Source organism: Vanacampus margaritifer, chromosome 3 (genome assembly GCF_051991255.1).
Source record: "Vanacampus margaritifer isolate UIUO_Vmar chromosome 3, RoL_Vmar_1.0, whole genome shotgun sequence".
In the NCBI taxonomy this organism is placed as follows: Eukaryota; Metazoa; Chordata; class Actinopteri; order Syngnathiformes; family Syngnathidae; genus Vanacampus; species Vanacampus margaritifer.
Window position 1 is genome coordinate 404,465 of NC_135434.1, and position 23,364 is coordinate 427,828.

The window sequence follows — 23,364 nt, forward strand, 5'->3', positions numbered from 1 at the left end:
CACGTGTTGTAGAAGGTGGAAAGCGAAGAAGCGAAGAAGCGAAGAAGCGAAGAAGCAAAGAAGCGAAGACGCGAAGACGCGAAGAAGCGAAGAAGCGAAGAAGCGGGCAGCCGCCATCTCTGGGGGCCTCAAATCCAATTTGTGCTCCACATTTTATGGCCCCGGCAACGCGTCGGAGGTTTTCCAGCCTGAGCGAGGAGACCGTCGTCAAGTCAAACATGGTGGCAAGGTTAACACGCACGCGCGCACACACGCTCCACCTCCACTTTGTTTTTTGCTTTTACGACGGAGGGAGAATGAATTACAGGGCGGCAAAATGGCCGCCAAGTGGGTGAAGGTCAGCGGCGCCATTTGGGGACTTTGGAAGGCCAGAAAGGAAACAATAGTTTGTCACTTTGCCCACAAGCTTGTGTTTGTCTTTTGTTGTCAGTTTTTTTAAGAATGTTTTTATGGCACTCTATAATATTGTACTCCATAAAGAAACACAGTAATAATAATAATCATCATCATCATCAAGAAGAATGAAATGGTTTGTGCATCATGCCGTCATTCCTTCTGGTGTGCACGTTTTGGCCACCAGGGGGCAGTCTGGACCAAAGGATCCCCCCATTCATCCATTTTGTGATATGCTGCAGTTTTCAAGGGTCACCAACCTGCGAGCCCGCCAGGACCACGTGACTGTTCTCAAATGACTCTCCGGTGACGGACATTGCGAATTTGTTGTATTTGTTGACAAATACAGTTTTCCCTCGCTTTAACGCAGTTCACTTTTCGCGGTCTCGCTGTTTCGCGGATTTTGTGTGTGTGCAAGTTTGTATACATTTTTCTTACAGTATTGTACACAAACTTTACGACATTTATGAAGGTTTGAACATTGAGAATGTTTAAACAAGAGAGTCATGTTAGAAAATGTAAATGCCTCCATGAGAAAAGTGTATAAACTGTGTGGTGAGGGGTTTTGGAGCGGAAAACGAGGGAACACTGTATTCTAAAAATGTATTTATTCATTGTTCATTGTTTTTAAATATCAAACAGAACACCACAGAAAATGTTATTCACTTATGTATTTATTCGCTTTAAAGAATATTTCATTAGTAGTATGTTATTCAAATAGAAATCCGTTTGATCATGTTTTTTGTTAGCTTTTTTGTACATGTACAGTAAAATCCATTTTAATGCTACAATGTACAGTAATGTAGAATGTACAGTCTGCGTGCATTCTCCAGTACCAACGCAAGATGGTGAAAGTTTACCTTAGCTTATAATGCTTAATAAATAAATACATAAATAAATGCAAGAAGAAGAAGGAGGCGGCGGCACTTGAGGTTGCAATAAGACAAAACATTCTAAAGGGGGCAGCAATGCGCCACAAGTTTGGAGTATTCCGAAAAAGAAGAAGAAGAAAAAGCGGAAGATGACCATAAGGTGCGCTGTCGCCGCTTGCGGAACGTGTGTTTGTTTTGTCGCTCGCGATGACACGACGGGATAACATCTGGCTGACTGGCGCAAGAGAGAACGTTGCCTTGCGTTGTTAACGTTAACAAACACAAAGTCTGTCGTGACTGTCTGTTACCGACTCGGGCAACCCGTGATTAACTCGAGCCGAGTCTCGTGCGGCAACTGGCACCGCACTTCCGGGCAGCCCGAGTGCACTAAAGTGACGTTCCAATGTGTCAATCGGGCCAGCTGTTGACGACGTAGCTGCACACCAAAGTTGGGACGAGGCGACAAACACGCCGGAAGAGACGCAGACATCCCGAGGCGGCGATGCTCGAACATGTGAGATGATCGCGGGGGCGAAGGCCGCTGGCGACGAGGCCGACGATATCGACATCATGCTGGTCCGGAGCTCGGTAAGCCCTTTTAGCTCCGCGTCGGCGGCTAACTAACGGCTAACGTTAGCCATCCTCGGGCGCCAGAAACAATGGCGGCTAATGAAGCAAGATCCCTTTCAAGTTTTTCTCTCTTTGGTGTGCTGACTTCGTGACAAATGACGAGCTGCGAGCATCTTTGATACATTGAGCAATGTAAACAAACGAGCTGTTCAGATCACTTCCTGCTTTTGTTGTCAACCAATCTCATGCTTATTCATGGACAATGAAAATGTTGCCGTGACCGGCTAGCGCTATTTTGCCGTGAACGGCTCTGATTGGTCGAGCCCTTGTGTTTTCACTAAACTTTCATTTGTCTGTTTTCGGGATTACTAACCTAACTATAATCTTCAGGGCAGGGTTATCAGGTAGTAGGACACATTTTGCGTCCTTTCAAACGCAGCATGATCTTTTATTTTTTTGAATGTGAAAGTTTAATAACTGTTTCATTCTTCAATAAACACTTGAAACAAAACAGCTTGTTTACAACTCTGATTGGCTGCAAGAAATTGTAAAAAAAAAAAAACACAACAAAACCAAAACTACAGAGCGGGAATCAACCTTGTGACCAAGAACATTCGTGTGACGGCTCAAACCAGCGACAGCACAAGCTGGTCCACTTTCACAAGTGCAGAATTTGTAAATGGCGCCGGCAGGAGAGTTGCCGGCAAAATATCCACTATGGAAGTCATACTTTTTAGGGGAGGCAAAAAAGAAATAAAAAGGCAAGTATATTGAGCACTGATTATTCACAGACTTTTGCTATTTGCGATCATGCCCGGGCCACTTTACATGACGTGTTACTTCACCGTTTGGGTTCCGTCTTAATTTGCGATGATGTCATTGATCATCTCAAACGGTGACCGCTTATCGTTTCCCCGGCAGCAGCAGCCGCGAGGCCGAGCCAGGGTGACGCACGCCGTCGTCGTCATCTTCCTGGAATTCTTCGCTTGGGGGCTGCTGACCACGCCCATGCTAACCGTGAGAGATGCGGCGGCGGCGTTAGCTCGTCGAGGCTACGGCGCTAACTAAAGCGTGACGCTCTTCTTTCAGGTTCTTCACGAAACGTTCCCGCAGCACACGTTCCTCATGAACGGGCTGGTGCAAGGCGTCAAGGTGGGTCGCGTGTCCCGCTTCAAAGCAACCGAATGGCGCCGACGGAAGTCGGAAATGCTTTTTTGGTGGCAAAATCCAATCAAAATGGTGGCATGCGTGTTTGTGTTCAGGGCTTCCTGTCGTTCCTGTCGGCTCCTGTGATCGGCGCCCTGTCCGACATCTGGGGCCGCAAGTCTTTCCTCCTGATGACGGTCTTCTTCACGTGCGCGCCCATCCCCTTCATGAGGATCAGCCCCTGGTCAGCTCGCGCTCGCCTTTTTGTCCGCTGAGCGTCACGTGACGCTCACATGAGCGAGCGTCACGCGAGCGTCACGCGAGCGTCACGTGGCCGTCTGAGCCAAAAGGAACAAAAACAAACGTGTGCTTGGAATTTTGATCCGCAGCTGCACTCAAAAAGGAAGAAAGAACATTCATAATAAATGAAAAAAAGAATCAACCAAAAAATATTTAGAATAAATGAAAAATATTTAAAAAAAAAAAACATACTTTTAATGAAAACAAATGACTAAATGAAAAAAGAACATAAACAATGAATGGAAAAGCATTCGTCATAAACTAAAAATCATACCAAAACAAAAAAAACGTTTATAATAAATGAAAAAAATCGATACAATTAACTGGAGGAAAATGAACACCGATTTTTGTTCTCGCTGGTAGTTTTTGGAACGTAACACTTACGATTAACGAGGGAACGCTCGAAGGAAAAAGATTGTGAATTTTCTTAAATGTACGGAAATACATTCACGTGAACAGTAAATTAAAAACAAAAGAAAAGTAAGATACAAAAAATAGCCTTTAAAATTCAATTTTCTTATGAATTGATTGGAAAAATAGATATTAAAATAATCAATTCAATGTTTTATGAATCAATATCAGGTTCAAAAAGGAACATTGATTTGATATGGACTATTCCATTTTTTTAAACCCCGCCCACCCTAACAGTTACACGTACCAGTAAATCCCAAAGTCTTCCAAACTTGTACACGTACGTGTGAAAAAAAAAAAAAAAGATGGGTCGATGAAGCCAATGGTAGAAAAGCAACAACAACAAGAAAAGTCGTGAAAAGCCTCCTAGAACAGCTGAACTTCATTTGGAGTTAGTCAGAGGCACTTTGAATTATTGCTGTGCAATTCAATTACAATTTTAATTATTACACTCAACAATGACAACGTTAGCATCATCATAAACAAAATACTCATTTGGAGTTGTTCTATTTTTATTTGAAAATAAGTTTTTTGTTAAATTAGTGTTTCAACAAAAAGGTTGAAACATTTTCCGGTCGCTGGTCCTAATTGTGATGATTGGCAAATGAATGCTGATTCCTATTTTCTTTCCATTGAAAATGGGATTGGTCGCCATATTGTAGTGGTTAAAGGGTGTGCACACTTCTGCAAGGACGCGATCTCAAACCCAAACGCGCGCTGTTTCCGTTGTAACGAGCACGATCCAACAAAGGTGCCAACGCGGCTGCGGTGTTTTTCCCGCGGCAGGTGGTACTTTGCCCTGATCGCCGTTTCGGGCGTCTTCGCCGTGACCTTCTCGGTGGTCTTCGCTTACGTGGCCGACATCACGGACGAGCATCGCAGGAGCACGGCGTACGGCCTGGTAAGGCGCCGCCTCGCCGCGCTTTGGGCCACCCACGCGCGTCCTCCCTCCGTCTGTCCTCAGGTTTCGGCCACCTTCGCCGCCAGCCTGGTGACGAGCCCCGCCATCGGCGCGTACCTGTCGGCGCGCTACGGCGACAGCCTGGTGGTCCTGCTGGCCACCGTCATCGCGGTGGCCGACATCGCCTTCGTCTTCTTCGCCGTGCCCGAGTCGCTGGCCGACAAGATGCGGCCGAGCACCTGCGGCCCCCCCTTCTCCTGGGAGCAGGCGGACCCCTTTGCCGTGAGTGGGGCGGGGCGGGGGGCGGGGCTTGCGCAACTTTGATGGCCGGCGCGCGTTGTGCTTCTTCTCGGGTGCAGTCGCTGCGCCGCGTGGGCAAAGACTCCACCGTCATGCTCATCTGCGTCACCGTCTTCCTGTCGTACCTGCCGGAGGCGGGACAGTACTCCAGCTTCTTCCTCTACCTCAGACAGGTGACAGCACGCACGCACGCACGCACGCACGCACGCACGCACGCACGCACACGCCAACCACAAGTACACACCTTGTTGTCTTTCAGGTGATTGACTTTTCTCCCGCCACCATCGCCGCCTTCATCGCCATGGTGGGCATCCTGTCCATCATTGCACAGGTGTGTGCGTGCGTGCGTGCGTGCATTTTGACATTGTCAGAAGTAGCGTTGCTGTAAATCAGGGGTGCTCAAGTCGGGTCCTGGGGAGCCCCTCTCCAGCCTCCACGTTTCATTCCGCTAACACACCTGATTGATAATCAGGATCGTTCTCAGGCTTCTGCAAAGCTCGATGATGAGCTGATCATACAATTCAGCTGTGCTGCATGAGGGAGACATGGAAAACGGGCAGGATAGGGGATGTCGAGGACCCGACTTGAGCACCCCTGCTGTAAATAGTAGAAACTTCTTGCTCTTACTTTGTGCATTAGTATGACCCCCCCCCGTGAATATTTACATTGAAAATGGATTCCGATGCAGTTACATGAATGACGTATGTTTTATTGACCTGAAAACAATAAATAATCATTGAAATGGATTTCAACCACAGCACTATGTCAATAAATGGACTTTTTTGTCAAATCAATTCCCACGTGACGCGAGAAGGGACGAAGTATCGGTTCATGGTTTTTATGAATGGATATTGGGCTATGAAAAGGAATATGGATTTGATTTTTTTTTTTTCAATATAAGCCAGCACGAGTTGTAAATCTTGTTGTTGTTGTCGTCGTCGTCGTCGTCGTCGTCGTCGTCGTCGTCGTCGTCGCCGCGCGTGTCAGACGCTCCTGCTGAGCGTCCTGATGCGGACGCTGGGCAACAAGAAGACGGTCCTGCTGGGTCTCACCTTCCAGCTCCTGCAGCTGGCCTGGTACGCCTTCGGCTCCGAGCCCTGGTGAGCGGTCCGGGGGGGGGGTCACAGTTGTTGTCACGTTGCCGTGGTAACCGTGCCCGTCTTTCACCTTCCAGGATGATGTGGGCGGCGGGCACGGTGGCCGCCATGTCCTCCATCACCTTCCCGGCCGTCTCGGCGTTGGTTTCGCACAGCGCCGCCCCGGATCAGCAAGGTCCCCGAGGGGGGGGCAAAGCGGGGGGGTTATTGGTGGATGGCCTCCGCGTGCGTGTTGGTAACTCTTTGTGTGTGCGTGCGTGCGCAGGCGTGGTCCAAGGCATGATCACGGGCATCCGGGGCCTGTGCAACGGTTTGGGTCCGGCGCTCTTCGGTTTCATCTTCTTTCTCTTCAACGTGGAACTCGACGACGTCCAGACGGCAGAAGGACGCGACACGCAACACATTAAGGTACGCACGCGCACACGCTGGCATACTTCAACCAATCAGAGGACGGAAAAATGCTGACATCATGGAGTGACAAGAAATTTGAAATGCGATTGGCTGATGAAATTGTCCCGATTGGGATTGACACGGCAACACGTAGAGGCTGAAATCCGATTGGACAAAAGAAAGTAGAGCTGTCAAAGTTAATCAAGTTTTGCTCAGCTTTTTAATAATCGAGTCATCGTTTGGAGCCGTCTTTTAAATTGGAAATTGTCCAAATACTCCGCTTTTGCTTACTGATTTCTGTAGTCCTTCATGAAAGAAGACTGATTGTCTTCTGTGTTTAATTCAAATAAGACCGTTGCAAACATCGGTTTTTACTTTAGAAAGCAATGACCGAACCGTTAACTTATTGCAACATCAACCCCCCCCCACCCCTTTTTTTTTTCCACTGACGAAATCTAAACCAATCAGTGCTTAATAAACAGTCATCAGGAAAAAATGCTTTTGTAATAGCTTTAATGCAAAATTAAAAAGAATGCAATTAAGTCGTTTTCTGACTCATTTTTTGGAGGAGCTTTGTTTTATTTTTGTTTTTCAAAAAAATATTTTTAAAAAAAGCTGGTGTTTCAGTTGACTTTTTTTTTTTTAAACCTCTGAACTCCAAGTGATTTGTTGCAGACTCGCAGTTAAAAATAAATATTCCGAAAATAGAAAAAATAATTATTTTTTAAAACGTGGAAGGAAAAATGACTCCGACAAAAATGTTGAGACAAACGGAAAATACAAATAAAAAACCGCAAACCAAGCCCCCCCCCAATAATGCGATTTTTCTTGTTCCAAGTGAATGCAAGACGCTTCCGTAATCGATGAATGGATTCTAAAAAGGTTTGATCGTGACAGCACTTATTTGAAGCAAGAAGAAATGCCAGCATTATATTATTTAAATGTTTTTATTTCGGTGCGTCCGCAGAAGTGGAGCGTTCCGGGCCCCCCCTTCTTGTTTGGCGCCTGCGCCGTGCTTTTGGCGCTGATGGTGGCCGCCTTCATCACCGAGAAGCCGCCGCCCGCCGCCGCCGTCACGACGTGCTTGGACAGGAAGTCCGGCGGCGCGGGCGCGGCGCCCGCTCAGGACGACGGGCCCCTGGCCACGCCCACCAGCGACGCCGAGGACATCCAGCCGCTCTTACAGGACAGCAGCTTGTGATTGACGGGTCGCCCTCGGCCAGCGGCGCTTGGGAGACCCGTCGGCAGCTGACGAAATGTGCCATTTGTTCTCGTAGACTTTTTTTGGTTTTCTTTTAACATATCTGAGAGGTCCAAGCATTGCCGTCACCATCGGCGACGGCAGCTTCCTGTTTCCTTGGAAACGTCACGCGAGTGTTGGTGAGTTTGAAGTCGGAAGAACCCGCCGGAGGGATTTCCCGTTCCGATGGTGCGTTTTGAAGTAAACAAAGATGACGAAGCGGAAGAAAAGAGAGAGAGACGCTGGTCACATGACAGGCGCCATTGTTGTGATGATGTCATCAAATGTTTTGAACCTTTAGTAAAAGATGCTTCTAATCCCAAAGTCCTACTTTTATTGGCGACCAGTCCATTGTTTGTCTGTATGTGCACTTGACATTGGCGACTGGTCTTTACTTTGTATGTGGTCTGACGTTGAACGGATGAATTAGAAAGTTGTTTTTTTTTTTTTCATGATCAACGATCAACGATATCATTTGAAATCAAAGAAGTAGCACAAGAATAAACATTTTATTGCTCTTATTTGAACACTCGTTTATGAGCTGCACTCATTTACAAACGGGACATTTTCAGCAGCAAACCTTGGAAATCACATTTGCTTTTTGTTTTTTTCCAAATAAAAGATGAAGAGATTCCCACCTAATGTAAAAAAAAAAAAAAGATAAAATAATACTGATGTCATCAGGGTGGATGGCAAAGCGATCCAATTCTAGGTTAGCATTAGCATGCTAGCGAGGGTGCTTCCTGGTGGGCGGGGTCACAGCAGGCAGGAAATGGTCACCTTGGTGGTGGAGAAGGGCATGTCCTCTTTTTTTTTGGGGGGGGGGGGGGGGGCACAAAAACAGCATTTTAATTGGTCTGTTATTTGGAAAGGTCATTGAAATGAATTTGATTTTGAAGGCTAAACTTCAAAACACTTCAAAATAAGTTTTATTTTGAAGTCTGCACTTATTTTGCAGCGTGATATTTAGACGACTCATTTTGAAGTGTAAAGTCAAGTTTTATTTTGAAGTAGTAGGTTGACTGAACTGTGAAGTTATTTTTAAAAAGTACAATTAAGTTGACTTTTATTTTGAAGTGTTCAAAGTAATGTCAAAATAAAATTTAACACTTCAAAATGAAAGTTGTCTCAATGACGTGTCAGAAAAGTCACCTCTTCAAAATAAAAGTGACTCACGAAGACAAACATGAAAATGTACACTTGAAATCAAAGTCGCTGTTTGGCAGACACCCGCGTGACCTCTGACCTCTGTCCTTGAGCGTGCTGACGTAAGCGTCCATGAATTCTTTGTCCCTGCCATCCTTGGGCTCGTCTTCGTCATCTTCGTCATCTTCGTCTTCCCGTCCTCGTCTTGTCGTCCTCGGGACGTCCGTTGTCTTTTCCTTGGCTTGATTGTCGTACAGGCGGATGAACCTCAAACAGGAACGCACACGCACGCACGTCACTTCCCGTGCAGCGTGCGTACTGCACAGCGTGTACGTTTAGCGTGCGTATATATGTTCATGTCATGTTCGTGTGTGTGTTGTGTGTGTGCGCATGTATTTAACAAGGATATGAAATAAACTAAGATTGAGAATAGATTTTTGTGAACGAAATAAAATAAAAACAATGCTTTAAAAAAAAGTAACTGGAACTACATTTTATGTTTACAAAACGAGTTAACTAAAATGACAATTAGAGTGAAAGTCGTTTGTTGACATCTTGGGCAAATCCTGAGTACACGCGCCAGGCAGTCCTCAAGTAGCGGCTGAATTCCGTTCTTACGCTGGCGGTGTAACCCAAATTTCCACTTCAGATTTCCCCGTTAACGTCCACATTTACATCAAAATACTTTGTACAGAAAAAAAAAAAAAAGAAAACACATTTGCGCGGCCCGAAAGCCGCCGGAACCCATATTTGGTGTTTCCGCACGGACATTGATTGCTGGCGGACGGCAGAGCGGCGCCAATTCAAGCTACGCAAATGTGACGCGCCTGACGACGAGCCGAGCGGCTGGCGGACGTCCGTCGCTGGAGGTAAACGACGACGACAACTTGACATAACTTGGAAATGGCCTGATTGCTGTGGGAAAGGAACGAAAAAGAAGGCGGGCGCTGTCGAGTCCAAACGGCGTAGCTCGCGTATCGTATGCGGAAATGTATTCAGGAAGGTTGTGAAGCTGCCTGGGAGCGCCGACGTCAACACGCATGGACTGACAATTTAAGCCCGAGGGCAGCCATCTTTCGTTGCCGCTCGTACTAACAACTTGTCTTGTTTTTGGACTGAAAACACTTTTATCAGTGCGTGTTTTACGCCAGGATCCTCGTACGGAGTCTCGGAAGGAAGCAACTTGAGTGACCCACACGACGTGATTTTATTATATTGTCAATCGATATTCTGTCCTAATGGCCGTTATTACTTTGATGCTTCTTCTGACCATCTTTGAGTGGCCCCCCTTGAGGGGCCCCAAGCAAAAACTACGTAGGCCTCTGCATGTAACGCTTTGCGTTTTTTTCCTTTGAACAGGAACAAAAATAGTTACAATAAATGCAAAGTACTACACTGTTCTTTTTTATTTAATTAACAAACTTCAAAACAAAATCAAAAGTGTAATGAAAAATCCCCAAACTATTCAAACAACCCTGGTGGGGGCGCGTGCACGTACTTGATGCTGGGGTTGCTGCAGAGTTTCGTGGGTACACAAACGAGGTGGTCGCCGCTGACGACGATCATTTGGAGCGAGGCGATGTTGGTGAGGCAGTCGGGAAGGTACGAAAGACGGTTCTTGTGCACCAACAACGTCACCAGCTCAGTCAACCTGACAAACACACAAAGGTAACGCGCGCACACGCGAACGCGAACGCACACGCGAACGCGCACGCACCTGTCCATGTCCTGCGGCAGGTCGCTGAGTCGATTGTGGCTGAGGTCGAGCAGCCGCAACGCGCTCATCCTGAGAGCGCACACGGGGATCGACGCAAACCTGTTCTCCGCTATGTCCAGGTGAGCCAGACGCTTCAGAGAGCTCAGCTGACAAACACAAAAGCACGTCAGCCGTCATCTCATGCTAATGCTAACGCATGCTTTCACAGCACATATGCTAACATGTGAGATGTTAACACATGCTAATGAGACCACACATCACAACACCAGTTCTATTCTACGAGACGCTAACGCATGCTACCTAAAGCGGACATGCTAATGAAGCTAACAAGCAGGGTTGTTGTTTGTTTTCGCCACAGCACACGTACTAGCACATGCTAACTTATGCTAACACGTGGAAATTAGGCAGCCTAACATGTTTCCACCATAAAATACATGCTAACACATGCTAATGAGGCCAACGTTTCCACCGCAAAACACATGCTTGGACGCCAACATATGGTTTGTTTGTTTTCACCTACACGTATGCTAACATGTGAGATGATAACACATGCTAATAAGACCAATGAGTAGGAATGTTTTGTTTTCATCGCAACGCCTATTCTATTATGAGACGTCGCTAACACGTGCTACCTTAAGTTGACAAGTCAGAATGTTGTGTGCTCGCTTCCGCCGCAAAACACGTTAATGAGACCAACGAGCAGGATTGTTGTTTCCATCACAGCACATATGCTAAAACATGCTAACACATCCTAATCAGGCAGGCCACAAAATATGCTGACACGTGCTAATTAGTCCGTTTCCACCGCAAAACACATGCTAACAGATGCTAACACGTGCTAATAAAACCAACTAGTTATCTTTTTTGCTCAACGCAGCACATATGCATAACGTGCATGAAATAGTAACACATGCTAAATGATGCTAACACATGCTAATGGGCCAACATTTTTCCACCGCAAAACACATGCTAACAGATGCTAACGCACGCAACGAGCAGGAACGTGCGCGACCTCGAAAGGCAGCTCGGAGAGGTTGCGATTTCCGGCGACTTGCAGCCGTTCCAGCTTGCGGCACATCCCGAGCTGGGCGGGAACGCACGACAGTCGGTTGTAGCTGATGTTGAGCTGCCGCAGCTGGTGCAGTTTTCCTGGCCAAGAACGCCAATTTGAGACGTGACGTGACGGGAGGCGGCGGGACGAGACGTGACGAGACGTGACGAGACGTGACGTGACGGGAGGCGGCGGGACGAGACGTGACGAGACGTGACGAGACGTGACGTGACGTGACGGGACGTGACGAGACGTGACGAGACGTGACGGGCGGTGCTCACCGATGTCTGCTGTCAGCCGGGTCAGTTTGTTCTTGGCCAGCTCCAAAACCCGCAGCAGGCTGAAGGAGGCCAAATAGTCGGGAAGCTTCTGGATTTTGGTGGCGCTCACGTGCCACTCCAGCAAAAACGTCTTCCACTCCAGATCCTTGGGGAAATCCTGAGGGAGGACGGACGGATGGACGTTACGGCCGCCTGGCCTTACTTCACGCCAACCTCACAACTTTTGGTTTTTCATGTTGACAGACACAATTAGACTTCAAAAGTCAAAACACAAACTTGCAGAATGAATTAAGACCGATTAATGATCGATGAATCAGCCGGGCTAAATTGAAGTGCAGGCCCGCTTTCATGTATTTGCCGTTCGAATGACGCGTGAACGCGGTTCGGATCCCGTTCGACTCGTAAGCCAAAACCGTTAGCGTCGCCTTGAGCTCACCTTCCACTGCTCGCCGGACAGACGGAAGGACAAGTCGTCGTCGCCGGCGGACAAAACCTCGTCCTCTTGTGGAGCCTCGCCAACAGGGGGCGCACCTGAAGACAAAACCACAAACGTTTTGCTTGCCACGCCGTCCCGTTTTCGTGGTCAAAATAAATCAATGGGCTTCTTTGTTGTTCTAAAAAAAGCTGACAAGCGACGGGACGCGATTTGCTAGGAAGAATTCAAACCAAAGAAGAATGTGATGAAGTCGACATCCGCATGCGTTCCTTTTGCACTGAAATTTCTATAATAAAAAAATTAAAAATCTAACAAGATCATTTTTGATGACCGTTTTGCATATTTACGTCAGAATGGAATATGCTGGGCCACGCCTCCAAATTGTAGGCGTGGCTACATATGAATTGTCTTTCTCTTCACTGGCCTGTGCGCGGGACCGACCATATTTCAGGTTTTTACTGTCCTTGGGGGGACATTTTGGTGGTCCGGACCTCATTTTGAGGGTCAAGACTTGGTTTCAAGTTTAGCTTAGAATTGGGTTTTGGTTGGGGTTAACTCATTCACTGCCAATGACGGCTATTGATGTCAAAAATTCATTTGAACTATTTGTATTAGTTTAAAATTGTTTCCACTTTTGTTAACAAAAGTATGAAAACCTAGAATTTTTAATTGTACATTTAGAACAGATATAAAATTTGTGATTAATCGTGAGTTTCTAGAACTATTGAAGTCATGCGATTAATTACAATTAAAAATTGTAATCGCCTGACGTGATTAAAGAAAAGATTAAAAAATTAGGAGCGTCAGGCGATTAAAATTTTTAATCGTAATTGCATGACTTCACGAGTTAACTCACGATTAATTACAAATTTTATATCTGTTCTAAATGTACAATAAAAAATTCTAGGTGTTCATACTCTTGTTAACAAAAATGGGAAAAAAATGTTAAACTAATAGAAATAGTTCAAATGAATATTTGACGTCTATAAAAGTCAATGGCAGTTAATGAGTTAAGCAATCCGTTGTATTGGTTAAGGGTTAGGAAATGCATTACGTCCCCACTGGGATGGTAAACCCAACGTGTGTGTGTGTACCTGCTTGTGTGTCGTGTGTGGCTCTTTGCCGGCATCCATTGAGCAGGTTGCGTTGTTGCGTGCTGAGCGTCCTGCAGTAGAGACGATACTGCCACTGTTGCTCGATCCTGCGCGCACGCAAAAATAGCATTTGCGAAAGTAAAACAAGACGTTTGTGTGAGTTTCTCGGGCTGGCGTTAGTGAGACTCGGGGCCCCATTTTGGTGGACGCGCACGGCGGGAAAACGTCCGCAACTTCCTGGTGGTGCCGGAGCGAGCGCCATCCAGCCTAAAAGCCGCCGCGTCTCCATTTTTGCTGGAGTTGAGCCAACCGCCGTACGTTTCATAACGACAATTTCCACCTGCGCTCCTCCAGCCCAAAAGCAAAAGGCGGCAAACTCCAGCCACACATTCCCGCGCATGCGCCTTCACCATAGATTTGCGGCAGCCACCAAAATCGGGCCCTTGACGGCGAGCAGCTGAAAATCCAATATGGCCGATTATCTGACGTGGGGAGGGCGCTCCTCTCCTTCCTTTCCTGCTCTTTCTTCTGACGCTGCCGATGCTTCTTGACGCGGGATTCCCAAACGTTGAGCAACGCCGACACGTCGCAAGAAGCGGCCGCGCCAAACTTCATCTCGACTGCACCTGAAAATGGAACCGCAGGAAGAAGAAAGAACAATCTTCAATTTTCATGCGTGTGTGTGGTTTTTTAAATTTTGTCTGTGCATTTATCATGACTTGCCACAGCTTTCAAGATATTCACATGCGCAGGTCAAAATGGAAAACAAATCTCGGGGATTCAGTCTTGAGTGGAAAGTCTTGAGTCACTCCCTCTTCCGTCCACAAGGGGGCAGTGTTTGCCTCCGTTGATCGGAATTTGACACAAGTCCGGAAACACGCAACTGTAATTCACGCACTGATCTGAATCGATAGCACATACACGCCCGTGCGAGCCGTTGAGGCCACAGGGCGGCCATCTTGCTCCTCCCATCTCGCCAGCAGACGACTGTATAAATTAAACGGTATGCTCGCAGGCAGTTAGTATAAGACCGGGGGGGGGGGGGGGGGGGGGGGGGTTCACTATTTTTTAACAAGTAATAATAATAATAATAAGCGGACGGTATGCGCTGCTTTGAAGACCCTCATTTTCTTTTCTCGGTTCCTTCAACCCCAACATTAGATTTGGAAGAAGTTGAATGACGGTTATAATTCTTTCATTAAAAATATACGAGTTTCCTCCTGTAAACATCATTAAGTCAGAAAAAGAAGAACAACAAAGAAAAAAAAGGAGATGTTTTTTGTTTTGTTTTTTTTCCTTAGAAGAAGAAGGTTTTGTTTAGTTTTTTTGCTTTCATTATTAATTTAAACTCCAACATCCAATTCAAACTGAGCACACAAACCATTACGGTGCCGTCAAACAAGACGCAAGAAAAAAAAGAAGGTTTAATTACACCGTACATTCATCGAACCGAACATAAACGCATGGAATTCAGGCTAGTGCAGAGGTACCTTGACTTTGTTGAGTCAAATTTGAAGCTTCAGATATAACTGCTCAATTGGATGCATTGCCACTCAATTACCCTCAATTCTCAGTTAATTCCCATTTTCAAAAAAGTTTTCAATTTGGATACTTCAGCACTTCCCCATCTTAATTTGAAATGAATTTTTAGAGTTCAAATCTACACGTATTATAGCCATTTTGATATGAATGTATTTTCTTCCTATTTTTTAGTACATTCAAGTTTGTGCCAGTCAGGGTGGTAAATTACCAGGACGCTTTGAGAAGCTGGTGAGTCTTGGCAACAATGTAGGATTTTTGCACTACCGGTGATGACGTGCTTAATTTTTTTTTTATGTGCTATACAATGCAGGTCAAACTGTCTGGTTCCCATCTGACTCCACAATGCTACTTTTTCATCACATACGTTCAGGTGCAAAGGGATTCAAATTCTCAAAACCAGTCCATGCATTGTTTTCACACCAGGTGTGATTTAATAAACACTGTTGGTAATTTTTTTTCATTAATTCTCTTCAGGGTGGAGAGTCAAGTGTTGGTAGTGCGGACAAGAAGAAAAAGAAGAATGAAGTGAACATTGTTGCCACTGTAAGGATCTTGTATTGGTGATGGACAAATGAAGCTTCATGAAGCACTTGAGATGTTTCTTGCCTCATCTAGACGAGATGGAACTTTTTGGGTTAAAGAAGAATCCATTTCCATTGCCCTTGCATTTATCTTTCAACCTGAAGGGCCATCCAGAGGAGAAAAACAATATAATTCCAGTGCTTCATGAAGCTTCATTTTCTCATTACTACATATTAGGGTTGGGCTATTTAGGGGACAATTCGCTCCATCAATAACATAATCATAAACGCAAGTTGTTTTGCATGATCTTCATGTTAAAAATATTGCATATAAGCTTGTAAGTTTAACACGTTACAGCCATAATTATCCTGGCGTTCACTACAAAAACTAAAAACATGAGATAATCCCAAGAAATATTTCCATGTTCTTATGTGGGAAAAGAGTCAAAATCAGAGCAAAAAAAAAAAACACACTCACATTTTGCCCAGCAGAAAAAATGCAGGTCTGAAGGGGCTACTTAACTCTTTGACTGCCAAAAACGTTAAATAACGTTTAGTAAAATCCTATGGAGGAGTGCCAAAGACGTTAAAAGACGTTTGTTTCAAAACAGAGGTGAAACTAACCATTTTCTATTGTTGATTACTGAAAAACGGAATAAGGTAGAAACAAACTTTTTTTTCTGATGAAAGATGAGAGTCCAATCTTTCATTTGGTAGTATGTGTGTTTCCATAGTCCAAACACATAATTTTCTATGGACCTTGAAAGATCAGTCAAAATGCTTAAAATCGGCTGGCACCCACGGCATCCCTTTTCTGAAAACGTCTGGCAGTCAAAGAGTTAAAGACAGAAGGAAAAGGAGGAGGAGGAGGAGGACTTCCCACTTCAAGGCAAAAACAATCTTGAGGGCAAAATGCGTGAAAAATGCAGATTTGTGTGAATATAGTACGACAAATTTCTCCCCATGGAAAACAAATAGCAAAAAGAGGCAGAAGGTGGAAGAGGAGGGATAAAAAAAGAGAAAGACAACTGAGAAGAAGAAGATAAAAAAAGTGAAGAGGAAAACAAAGAAGTGATTAATCCAAATCTCAAACAATGGCAGAAAGAAATGACGACTGAATTTTGAGTCCCAATTTCTTACCTCCGACGCTTTGCTGCTCTCGGAACCTGCGCACACACACGCTCGGTGTGTGCGTCACCGAGCTATTTGTAGCAGCGGCGGTGTTTGTCACATGATACCCCCCCCCCCCCCCCCCCCACATACAACAAACATGCTAACACGCTAACAATGACTCGTCAAATGCTGCAAAATTCATGCCTTCATTTGCTTTTTGAAATGAGGGATGTACAATATGGACAAAATGTCATGTCTCAATATTTTTTCCAGACATCTTGATTCTTTCGAGTTTTATGGTGCCTTCTGTATTTTGTGTTATTTGACTGATACTTAGTCTCTTCCCTATGTCGTGTTATTCATTTGTTAATATGAATTAATACTGACCCGCTAAAGATATTTATAGAATTTTATTTTTTTGTTATTTTCTTTCACTTGTCTCTACTACAAGACTGATTTCTATTCCATGAACAGCTCTTTGTATGCCGCTTTAAGTGCTTTTGAGTTGAGATATGTCGATAATAACAATATATGTGGTCAGTGAAAATTAAGCAAAATATCAATCCAAAAGGATACTTAAAGTGCTTTTTTTTTTAAATGAGAACTTAATGGCAGTTTTAGACATGAACAAACTTGGCAATAAAAAAAACTGAATTCAACTCACATTGTACTGCAACTGTTGCTTAGTGATAACTACTTTTTTTGCTCCAATATAAGTTGTTGTTTGTGCTTGACTGATTCAAAGAAGTTTGCCAGTCACACGTGAACGTTGTCAGCAGTGGATTCCTCAGGATTGCCAGCGATCTTGTGTTAGCCTGGATCGGTTTGGCGTTTGGTGGCTCGCATTACAATACGTTGCTTAGCATCCCTTTTTGTTTGTTTTTTGTTTGCATCACTCGTTTGAATCCACAAAAAGATTCTCGCTCCTTGGAACAGCGGGCGCGCGCGCTGCTCGTTAACCCGGAAGTAGATTTGTCTGACGCGCTTCTACAGAGCGCGCGTCTCCCCGGATACCCCACTCCCGATTGTCATTGGCTAGCTTTAGCTGTCAATCAAAACCAAACTTGAAAGGAGGTATGTGGTTGGCTGGCACGCCAACGCTTTACTTGAAACAGTTTAGTGACGGATTTAAGTCCCGCCCATACCGACGGCTCTGGTCAGAACATAATTAGCTTGATGTTGCGCACGTCATTGTAATGTTGCTAAACTGTTAGCATTGAAGTCTGAAATGTACTTTGCGTGACAAGAACATTGTACGATTTAAGGAATCACCACGAATATAAAAGCTAACCTGATTGGAATGCAAACAATACATTTACAATTAATCTCGAGTATTAAAGTACATTGCCGTTAAGGATGTAGTTTTACCGAGCAACAGCTCAACTCTTATTGGTCAATTTGTGTCCACTTGTTCGCCATTTCCCCTCAAATTCAAGTTTGTTTTTGTTAAAATCTTACGACAGCATAATACGTTTTACAGATTGGAGCAAAAAAAAAAAAAAAAAAAAAAATCACATTTGAGAAAAGGTACTTTGGGATTAGTATTGGAGATTACGTTACAATTATTGCAGTTTTAAGACATTTCTAAATTCTTTTTATGCAATCAAGTCATAATTTTTGAAAGTTCAACGAAAAACGTTTCACAATGGATATAAAAATACTTTTGAGCGTCAAAATCTTTCAAGTGGATTTATGACCCCTCAACAAAACAGCAAGTTTGAGAGGAAAGTGATGAAAATGTTAATAGCATGTTATTCTGTACATTGACCAGCAGATGGCGGTCTTACAAGAAAAGAGTATTTTTAAAAAAGAAAAGAAAAGAAAAAAAAGAGCACGGGTCAATAGAGTCAGTCATCAAGGCCATCTTTTATTTTCTTGTCAATGAACATAAGCCGGTTTTAAGCGCGTCAAATGCAAACCAAACTTTCAGAGGCAAAGCCACAAATGCAGCAACAAGTTTGGAATAGTTACAAAAACAAATTTCAAAATGAGGATAAGAGTTGTTCCTTCAGCTGGAATGTGAAATGACCGGATGGGGCTGGCTGGGGTTCGGGTTGGGGTTCGGTGGGCGCGCTCAGAGCTGGCCGCTGTCTGCGATGATCAACTTGGTGCTGGTCTTGCCGCTGCTGGAGCCTTTTTTCTCCATTTGCTTGACCACGTCGAGGCCCTCCACAACGCTGCCGAAGACCACGTGCTTCCCGTCCAGCCTGAGGGACGACACCACGCACGCACATTAGGATTGGCAGGCAGGGATCCGTTTGGACCGCCCCCGTCCTGCCAGCCACTCCCAAAAGGTTCGCCTGTTGAACGCACTTACAAACTTGCACGCCAGGCACGAACGTCATTTGATGATCCACAACATTTCAGTTTCCTTAAACGCGTGCTTATTTGCTTACAACTAAACAAAGAAAACAAATGACTTTGGCGCCATCTTGTGGCACCGTTTGGTAATTGTATGCACTGTTTTTGGAGAGGACGTCACAATTTTGCTCGTTCCAGCCCACAATTCAACACGGGTGTCAAGAAAAGGCGACGGTTATTTGATTGATTAACCCACAAATCAAATACAAACAAGCAAAATCAATTGGCTGCATTCCAAAAAGGGGATTTTCTTCATTTGCTTTGTAAAATGCCAGAAAGTAAGACCAAAAAAAGAAAGAGGATTGTTTTCTCAAGCCAAATGAGACGTTAAGAATCATTTCCGCTTTGACTTTGGAAAAACAAAAGCGCAAACTGAATTCAAATTCATTTGAAAGGTCCCCTTTTTCCACCAAATATGAATAACTTGACCAAATTGCAAAGCAACCCTAAAGAAGGTGTAAAGTGCAACTTGTGATCTTCACGCAGTCTGAGGCGCAGCGAGCGGCACTTTGGAGTCTTGCGTGAATGCGTGCGAGTAGGCGGGTCTCACCAGGTGGTCTTGGCGGTGCAGATGAAGAACTGCGAGCCGTTGGTGTTGGGGCCGGCGTTGGCCATGGACATGATTCCCGCTCCCGTGTGCTTCAGGGTGAAGTTCTCGTCGGCAAACTTGTTTCCGTAGATGGACTTTCCTCCGGTTCCGTTGTGGTTGGTGAAGTCTCCGCCCTGTCCACACACACACACACACACACACACACACACACACACACACACAAAATGGTGTTAAAAAGTAAGTGCGGGTTGCTCACAGGTAGCGGGCAAGCGCCCTCAAACATCATGAGCCTGCATCCGCGCAGATTGGTCGCACATCTGGCGCGGATTGGTCGTCTGAAGGCGTTTTCTGACTGTTAAGGGCAACTTCGGGCTGTCACCAGCAGCCATTTTTTTTTTACAATCAATTATTCCATCCATTAATCAAATAGAAGGTTATTTGTGCTTTACAAAACGGTTAAATAAAAGGCAATGTTTGCAAATGTCTTAATTTGATTCAATGTCAAAGATGATCATATCAGTTTACTTTCATGCAAGACTGCGGAAATCTGAGAAAAACGACTGTTGAAAGACAGAAACGGGGACGATTTGGACAATTTTAATGGAAACAATGGCTGTAGACCAGGGGTGGGCGAACTGGGTCCGGGAGGTTTTGGATGTTTCCCTTCTTCAACACAGCTGATCTAAGATGCGCTCATCAACAAGTTCTGCATAAGCCCGGTATCGATTCTGTTGATTGGAATCGGCTGCCTTGCAGCAGAGAAACCTCCAAAACCTGCAGGACCCAGTTTGCCCACCCCTGATCTAGACGATTACTTGATCAGTAAAATAATTGTTGACTAATTGATTTCGATTTTTGGGGGTTGACAGGTTGGCCAGACCAAAAAAACGGCGTCTGAAAGGGTTTTGTGCGTGCAGCAGGTCCGCCCGCTTCAAAATGGAAGCCAACCGCAAACATCGGCCGACGACATGTTCGACGTGAGCTCACATGACTTTTGTGGAATTTGGGTTAAGCAGCAAAATGCAGCCATTTTGAGCCATCAGAGGGGGCGGCCATTTTGCCACTTGTTGTCGACAACCAATCACAGCTCACCCGTTTTCTGAAGCCGAGCTGTGATTGGTTGTTAGCTGAGCCGTCATCTTTCACTCACGCAATATTAACCAGAAGGCAACATTTTGAGTAGTGAGGCTGCATATATGGAACATAATATTGTCAAGAAACAAAATGGCTGAAGTTAAGAACAGAGATTGAGATGCGTTGACCGCCGCCAGACAAATAAGTTGACCAAAACGGGAAAGGCAGACGTCCAAGAGTGGCGACTGAAGGTTCCACCCAAAAAGTCAAAGGCGCTTCCTCACCTGGCACATGAAGTCCGGGATGACGCGGTGGAAGGTGCTGCCCTTGTAGCCATAACCTTTCTCGCCGGTGCACAAAGCGCGGAAGTTCTCCGCCGTCTTGGGGACCACGTCGGCGCGCAGCTGAAAACAAACAAAACAAAAACTATTGACTTGACGGAACTCGCTTGGAAAGAAACACCGATGTGGACAAGCTGCGTTTTTCATTCCCGTCGTGGATCATTTTGTTTCACGACACCAAATGAAGACAAACACGTCCAGCTGCTCGGCGGACATTTTAAACATCAACCGCTAGATTTGCAGGACGGCAGCCACACTCGGAAAACGACCGCATTTTGTCTTAGTTCAGTCGCCGCAACGTGAATGCGCGACTCAGGCAGACATCGTCAAGTCCCACTCGGTGTCCACAAAAGCGCCATACAAATTCATTGCATTATTATTATTATTATTATTATCTCAAATCATTCACAGGTTTTCAAGTTAAAAATATATATAATTAAATTGTAATCTTACACTATACATTAAAAAAAAAAACATTATACAAGATTATAAATTCAAACATTTGAAATTATGTTTCAGATTCTCATTCACATTACAAGAATAAATCTGGGGAGAAAAAGTTGAGAAAACAAATGAAATTTTAGTTGCATGCCAACAAGAAAAGTTGCATGTTCTGCATAATGGAAACCGTATAATTCCGGCATCATTTTTAGCCACTTTAAACTCAACCTGTTTGGACCCCAAATTATTTGGAAGGCAAAAATAAAAAAATAATTTAAAAAAAGAACAAAATTAATATAGAACAAAATAAAAAAGCTCTAAAAAATAAATACATTCAAAAATATATTAATAAAAACTAACTACACTAAACTTTGGAAAACTATATTCTTGATGTTTTGGATTATTAGTCTTAAAAAAAAAACATGTACGAAATTGTCTTATCACATTTAAGTCTTCAAATGCAAACAATCCAATTTTATTTTTTATTCAAAATGAACCAGCGGCAACCGAAAGCAGAGTCTGAAAAACACGTCATGACTTCGGTGACGCGGATACGCCCCCAAACCCCCCCCCCCCCCGCCCCCTTTCCACTCCCCCTCCCCACGGCATGGAAGTTTCCAGAAGGCTGAAATGTCGCAGTCCCACCGACTGGCGCCGCGGAGACATCTTTGTTCCAAGTCATGACTGAAGAAGCACGTCAAATAAATGGATAGCCCGAAAGGACGGTTTTGTTGTGTTTGTGTTTGTATGTTGTTGTTGTTTTTTCCCCCCAGCCTGCTTTTCAAGAAGCCGAGCAGCCGCCTAACAAAAGACGGCTGCGTGTTGGAGTCACGCGACAGCGCTGGCCTAGCTCCAGTCGGTTAACATTTAGCATTAGCCGCCAGCGGGCCAGAGCGGGAACACAGACCCCCCCCCCACCAATAAAATAAAATACACGCAGAGCCCTGACGCAAGTCTCAAACGTACGCCAACGTCGCCGCCATGTTGGACGTGGAAAACACTCAAATGGACAACCACTTTTATGTAAATGGTCATCACTATTTTGGGAGTAGAATTTACTGACTTTGTGGCTTATAAAGAGATTTTTTTTTTATTGCACACGCATTCCCGTAACACAATTTTCTGTGGCATATTTAGACCAATAGTCTGCAACTTTACACACATTTGTTTTTACATTATTTTAATCCTTCCTCAACGTTAATGTTCTTGTTTGTACTATAATGTTAGTGTGAATGTTTATAGGACGAACAAAGTCCAATAGCGATGTACTTACTGTATGTGCACAATGCGTCAAACTCCTGCCAACAAAGTGTTTTCCTAATTCGCCAAATTAATTTGGATTAAATTGAAAATAATATACAATATGTCGGTGGCAAGTTTTCTCAAACATGTAAGTGTGTAATAGACACACATTTACACAGTAATGCGCGAGAGAGACACCAGAGAAGTTCGTTCGGGGCAATTGAGCATTTCACGACGACGTTATGGTGTAAATCAAAGTCATTACTTTCAAGTTTCGGTTGACTCTGCAATAAAGCGCCGTCCACTGGTTTCGGATTACGGGTCAGTGGAAGCTCCTCCAATATGGCGACCGCGCTAACGTCCGGCCGCAACTGAAAGGCGGGGGTCGACGGCTACGGCACACGCAACGGCGTGCAAGAAACCGTTAGCTTTGCCGCGCGCATGATTCATTTAGCTGAGCGCGCTAGGCTAATGTTGCTAAAACGCAAAGAAAGCGCCCCGGGTGAGACCAGCGATCTGAGCGAAGACCAAAGCACGCGTGCCCGCGCGAGGTCGCAGACCGCCTTCCGCGATCGGCCGTTGGCGCTGAGGTCCAGAGCCCGCACAAAGGAAGCGCGTGCCAAACGCCTCGCCACATCCCGCGCCTAAGAGCGGGCTAACCTACCTCCATCACGATGCGGCCCATTGGCGTGCCGTCGCTGGTGACGTCGAAGAACACTCTTGGTTTGGCCATGTCTGCTGCTTGGCTTCCGAGAGGAACAATTTCCAACTGGGCGCAATGAATGACAACGAACCGAGAAAGATGGCTGACCGTGGAGAAAGTTTATATAAAAC

General features: G+C 45.0%; 3 protein-coding genes and 1 long non-coding RNA gene across 15 annotated transcripts; 2 read left to right on the forward strand and 2 right to left on the reverse strand.

Moving 5' to 3' along the window:
* Positions 1–1,400: 1,400 nt before the first annotated feature.
* LOC144048754 (hippocampus abundant transcript-like protein 1) lies at positions 1,401–8,147 on the forward strand. 7 transcript variants are annotated; one of them, XM_077561033.1, is made up of 12 exons: positions 1,401–1,853; positions 2,757–2,852; positions 2,925–2,987; positions 3,098–3,225; positions 4,479–4,593; positions 4,657–4,875; positions 4,953–5,066; positions 5,153–5,224; positions 5,881–5,993; positions 6,068–6,165; positions 6,256–6,398; positions 7,348–8,147. In XM_077561033.1, exons 1-12 carry the CDS (start codon positions 1,785–1,787, stop codon positions 7,579–7,581), a joined length of 1,464 nt encoding a protein of 487 aa, XP_077417159.1. In that variant the 5' UTR covers positions 1,401–1,784; the 3' UTR covers positions 7,582–8,147. The 7 variants fall into 7 exon arrangements, with proteins under 7 accessions (XP_077417159.1, XP_077417160.1, XP_077417157.1 ...); XM_077561034.1 differs by having other exon boundaries at positions 2,760–2,852; XM_077561031.1 differs by having other exon boundaries at positions 4,479–4,875.
* lrrc2 (leucine rich repeat containing 2) lies at positions 8,111–17,444 on the reverse strand. Of its 6 annotated transcripts, none has more exons than XM_077561043.1 (10): positions 17,186–17,444; positions 13,833–13,971; positions 13,346–13,452; positions 12,252–12,346; positions 11,816–11,972; positions 11,472–11,632; positions 10,484–10,629; positions 10,265–10,417; positions 8,867–9,033; positions 8,111–8,426 (listed from the first exon to the last, which is right to left on the reverse strand). In XM_077561043.1, exons 2-10 carry the CDS (start codon positions 13,958–13,960, stop codon positions 8,377–8,379), a joined length of 1,164 nt encoding a protein of 387 aa, XP_077417169.1. In that variant the 5' UTR covers positions 13,961–13,971; positions 17,186–17,444; the 3' UTR covers positions 8,111–8,376. The 6 variants fall into 6 exon arrangements, with proteins under 6 accessions (XP_077417169.1, XP_077417170.1, XP_077417167.1 ...); XM_077561044.1 differs by lacking the exon at positions 17,186–17,444 and adding an exon at positions 16,549–16,626 and having other exon boundaries at positions 11,496–11,632; XM_077561041.1 differs by lacking the exon at positions 17,186–17,444 and adding an exon at positions 16,549–16,626.
* Positions 13,500–16,143, forward strand: LOC144048756 (uncharacterized). The gene is made up of 4 exons (XR_013293418.1): positions 13,500–14,021; positions 15,059–15,115; positions 15,198–15,257; positions 15,362–16,143. It is a non-coding gene; the product is annotated as an uncharacterized LOC144048756 (long non-coding RNA).
* Positions 17,445–18,368: 924 nt separating the features above from the next.
* ppiaa (peptidylprolyl isomerase Aa (cyclophilin A)) lies at positions 18,369–23,364 on the reverse strand. Its single transcript, XM_077561299.1, has 4 exons — positions 23,195–23,364; positions 20,791–20,910; positions 19,433–19,605; positions 18,369–18,728 (listed from the first exon to the last, which is right to left on the reverse strand). Exons 1-4 carry the CDS (start codon positions 23,261–23,263, stop codon positions 18,596–18,598), a joined length of 495 nt encoding a protein of 164 aa, XP_077417425.1. The 5' UTR covers positions 23,264–23,364; the 3' UTR covers positions 18,369–18,595.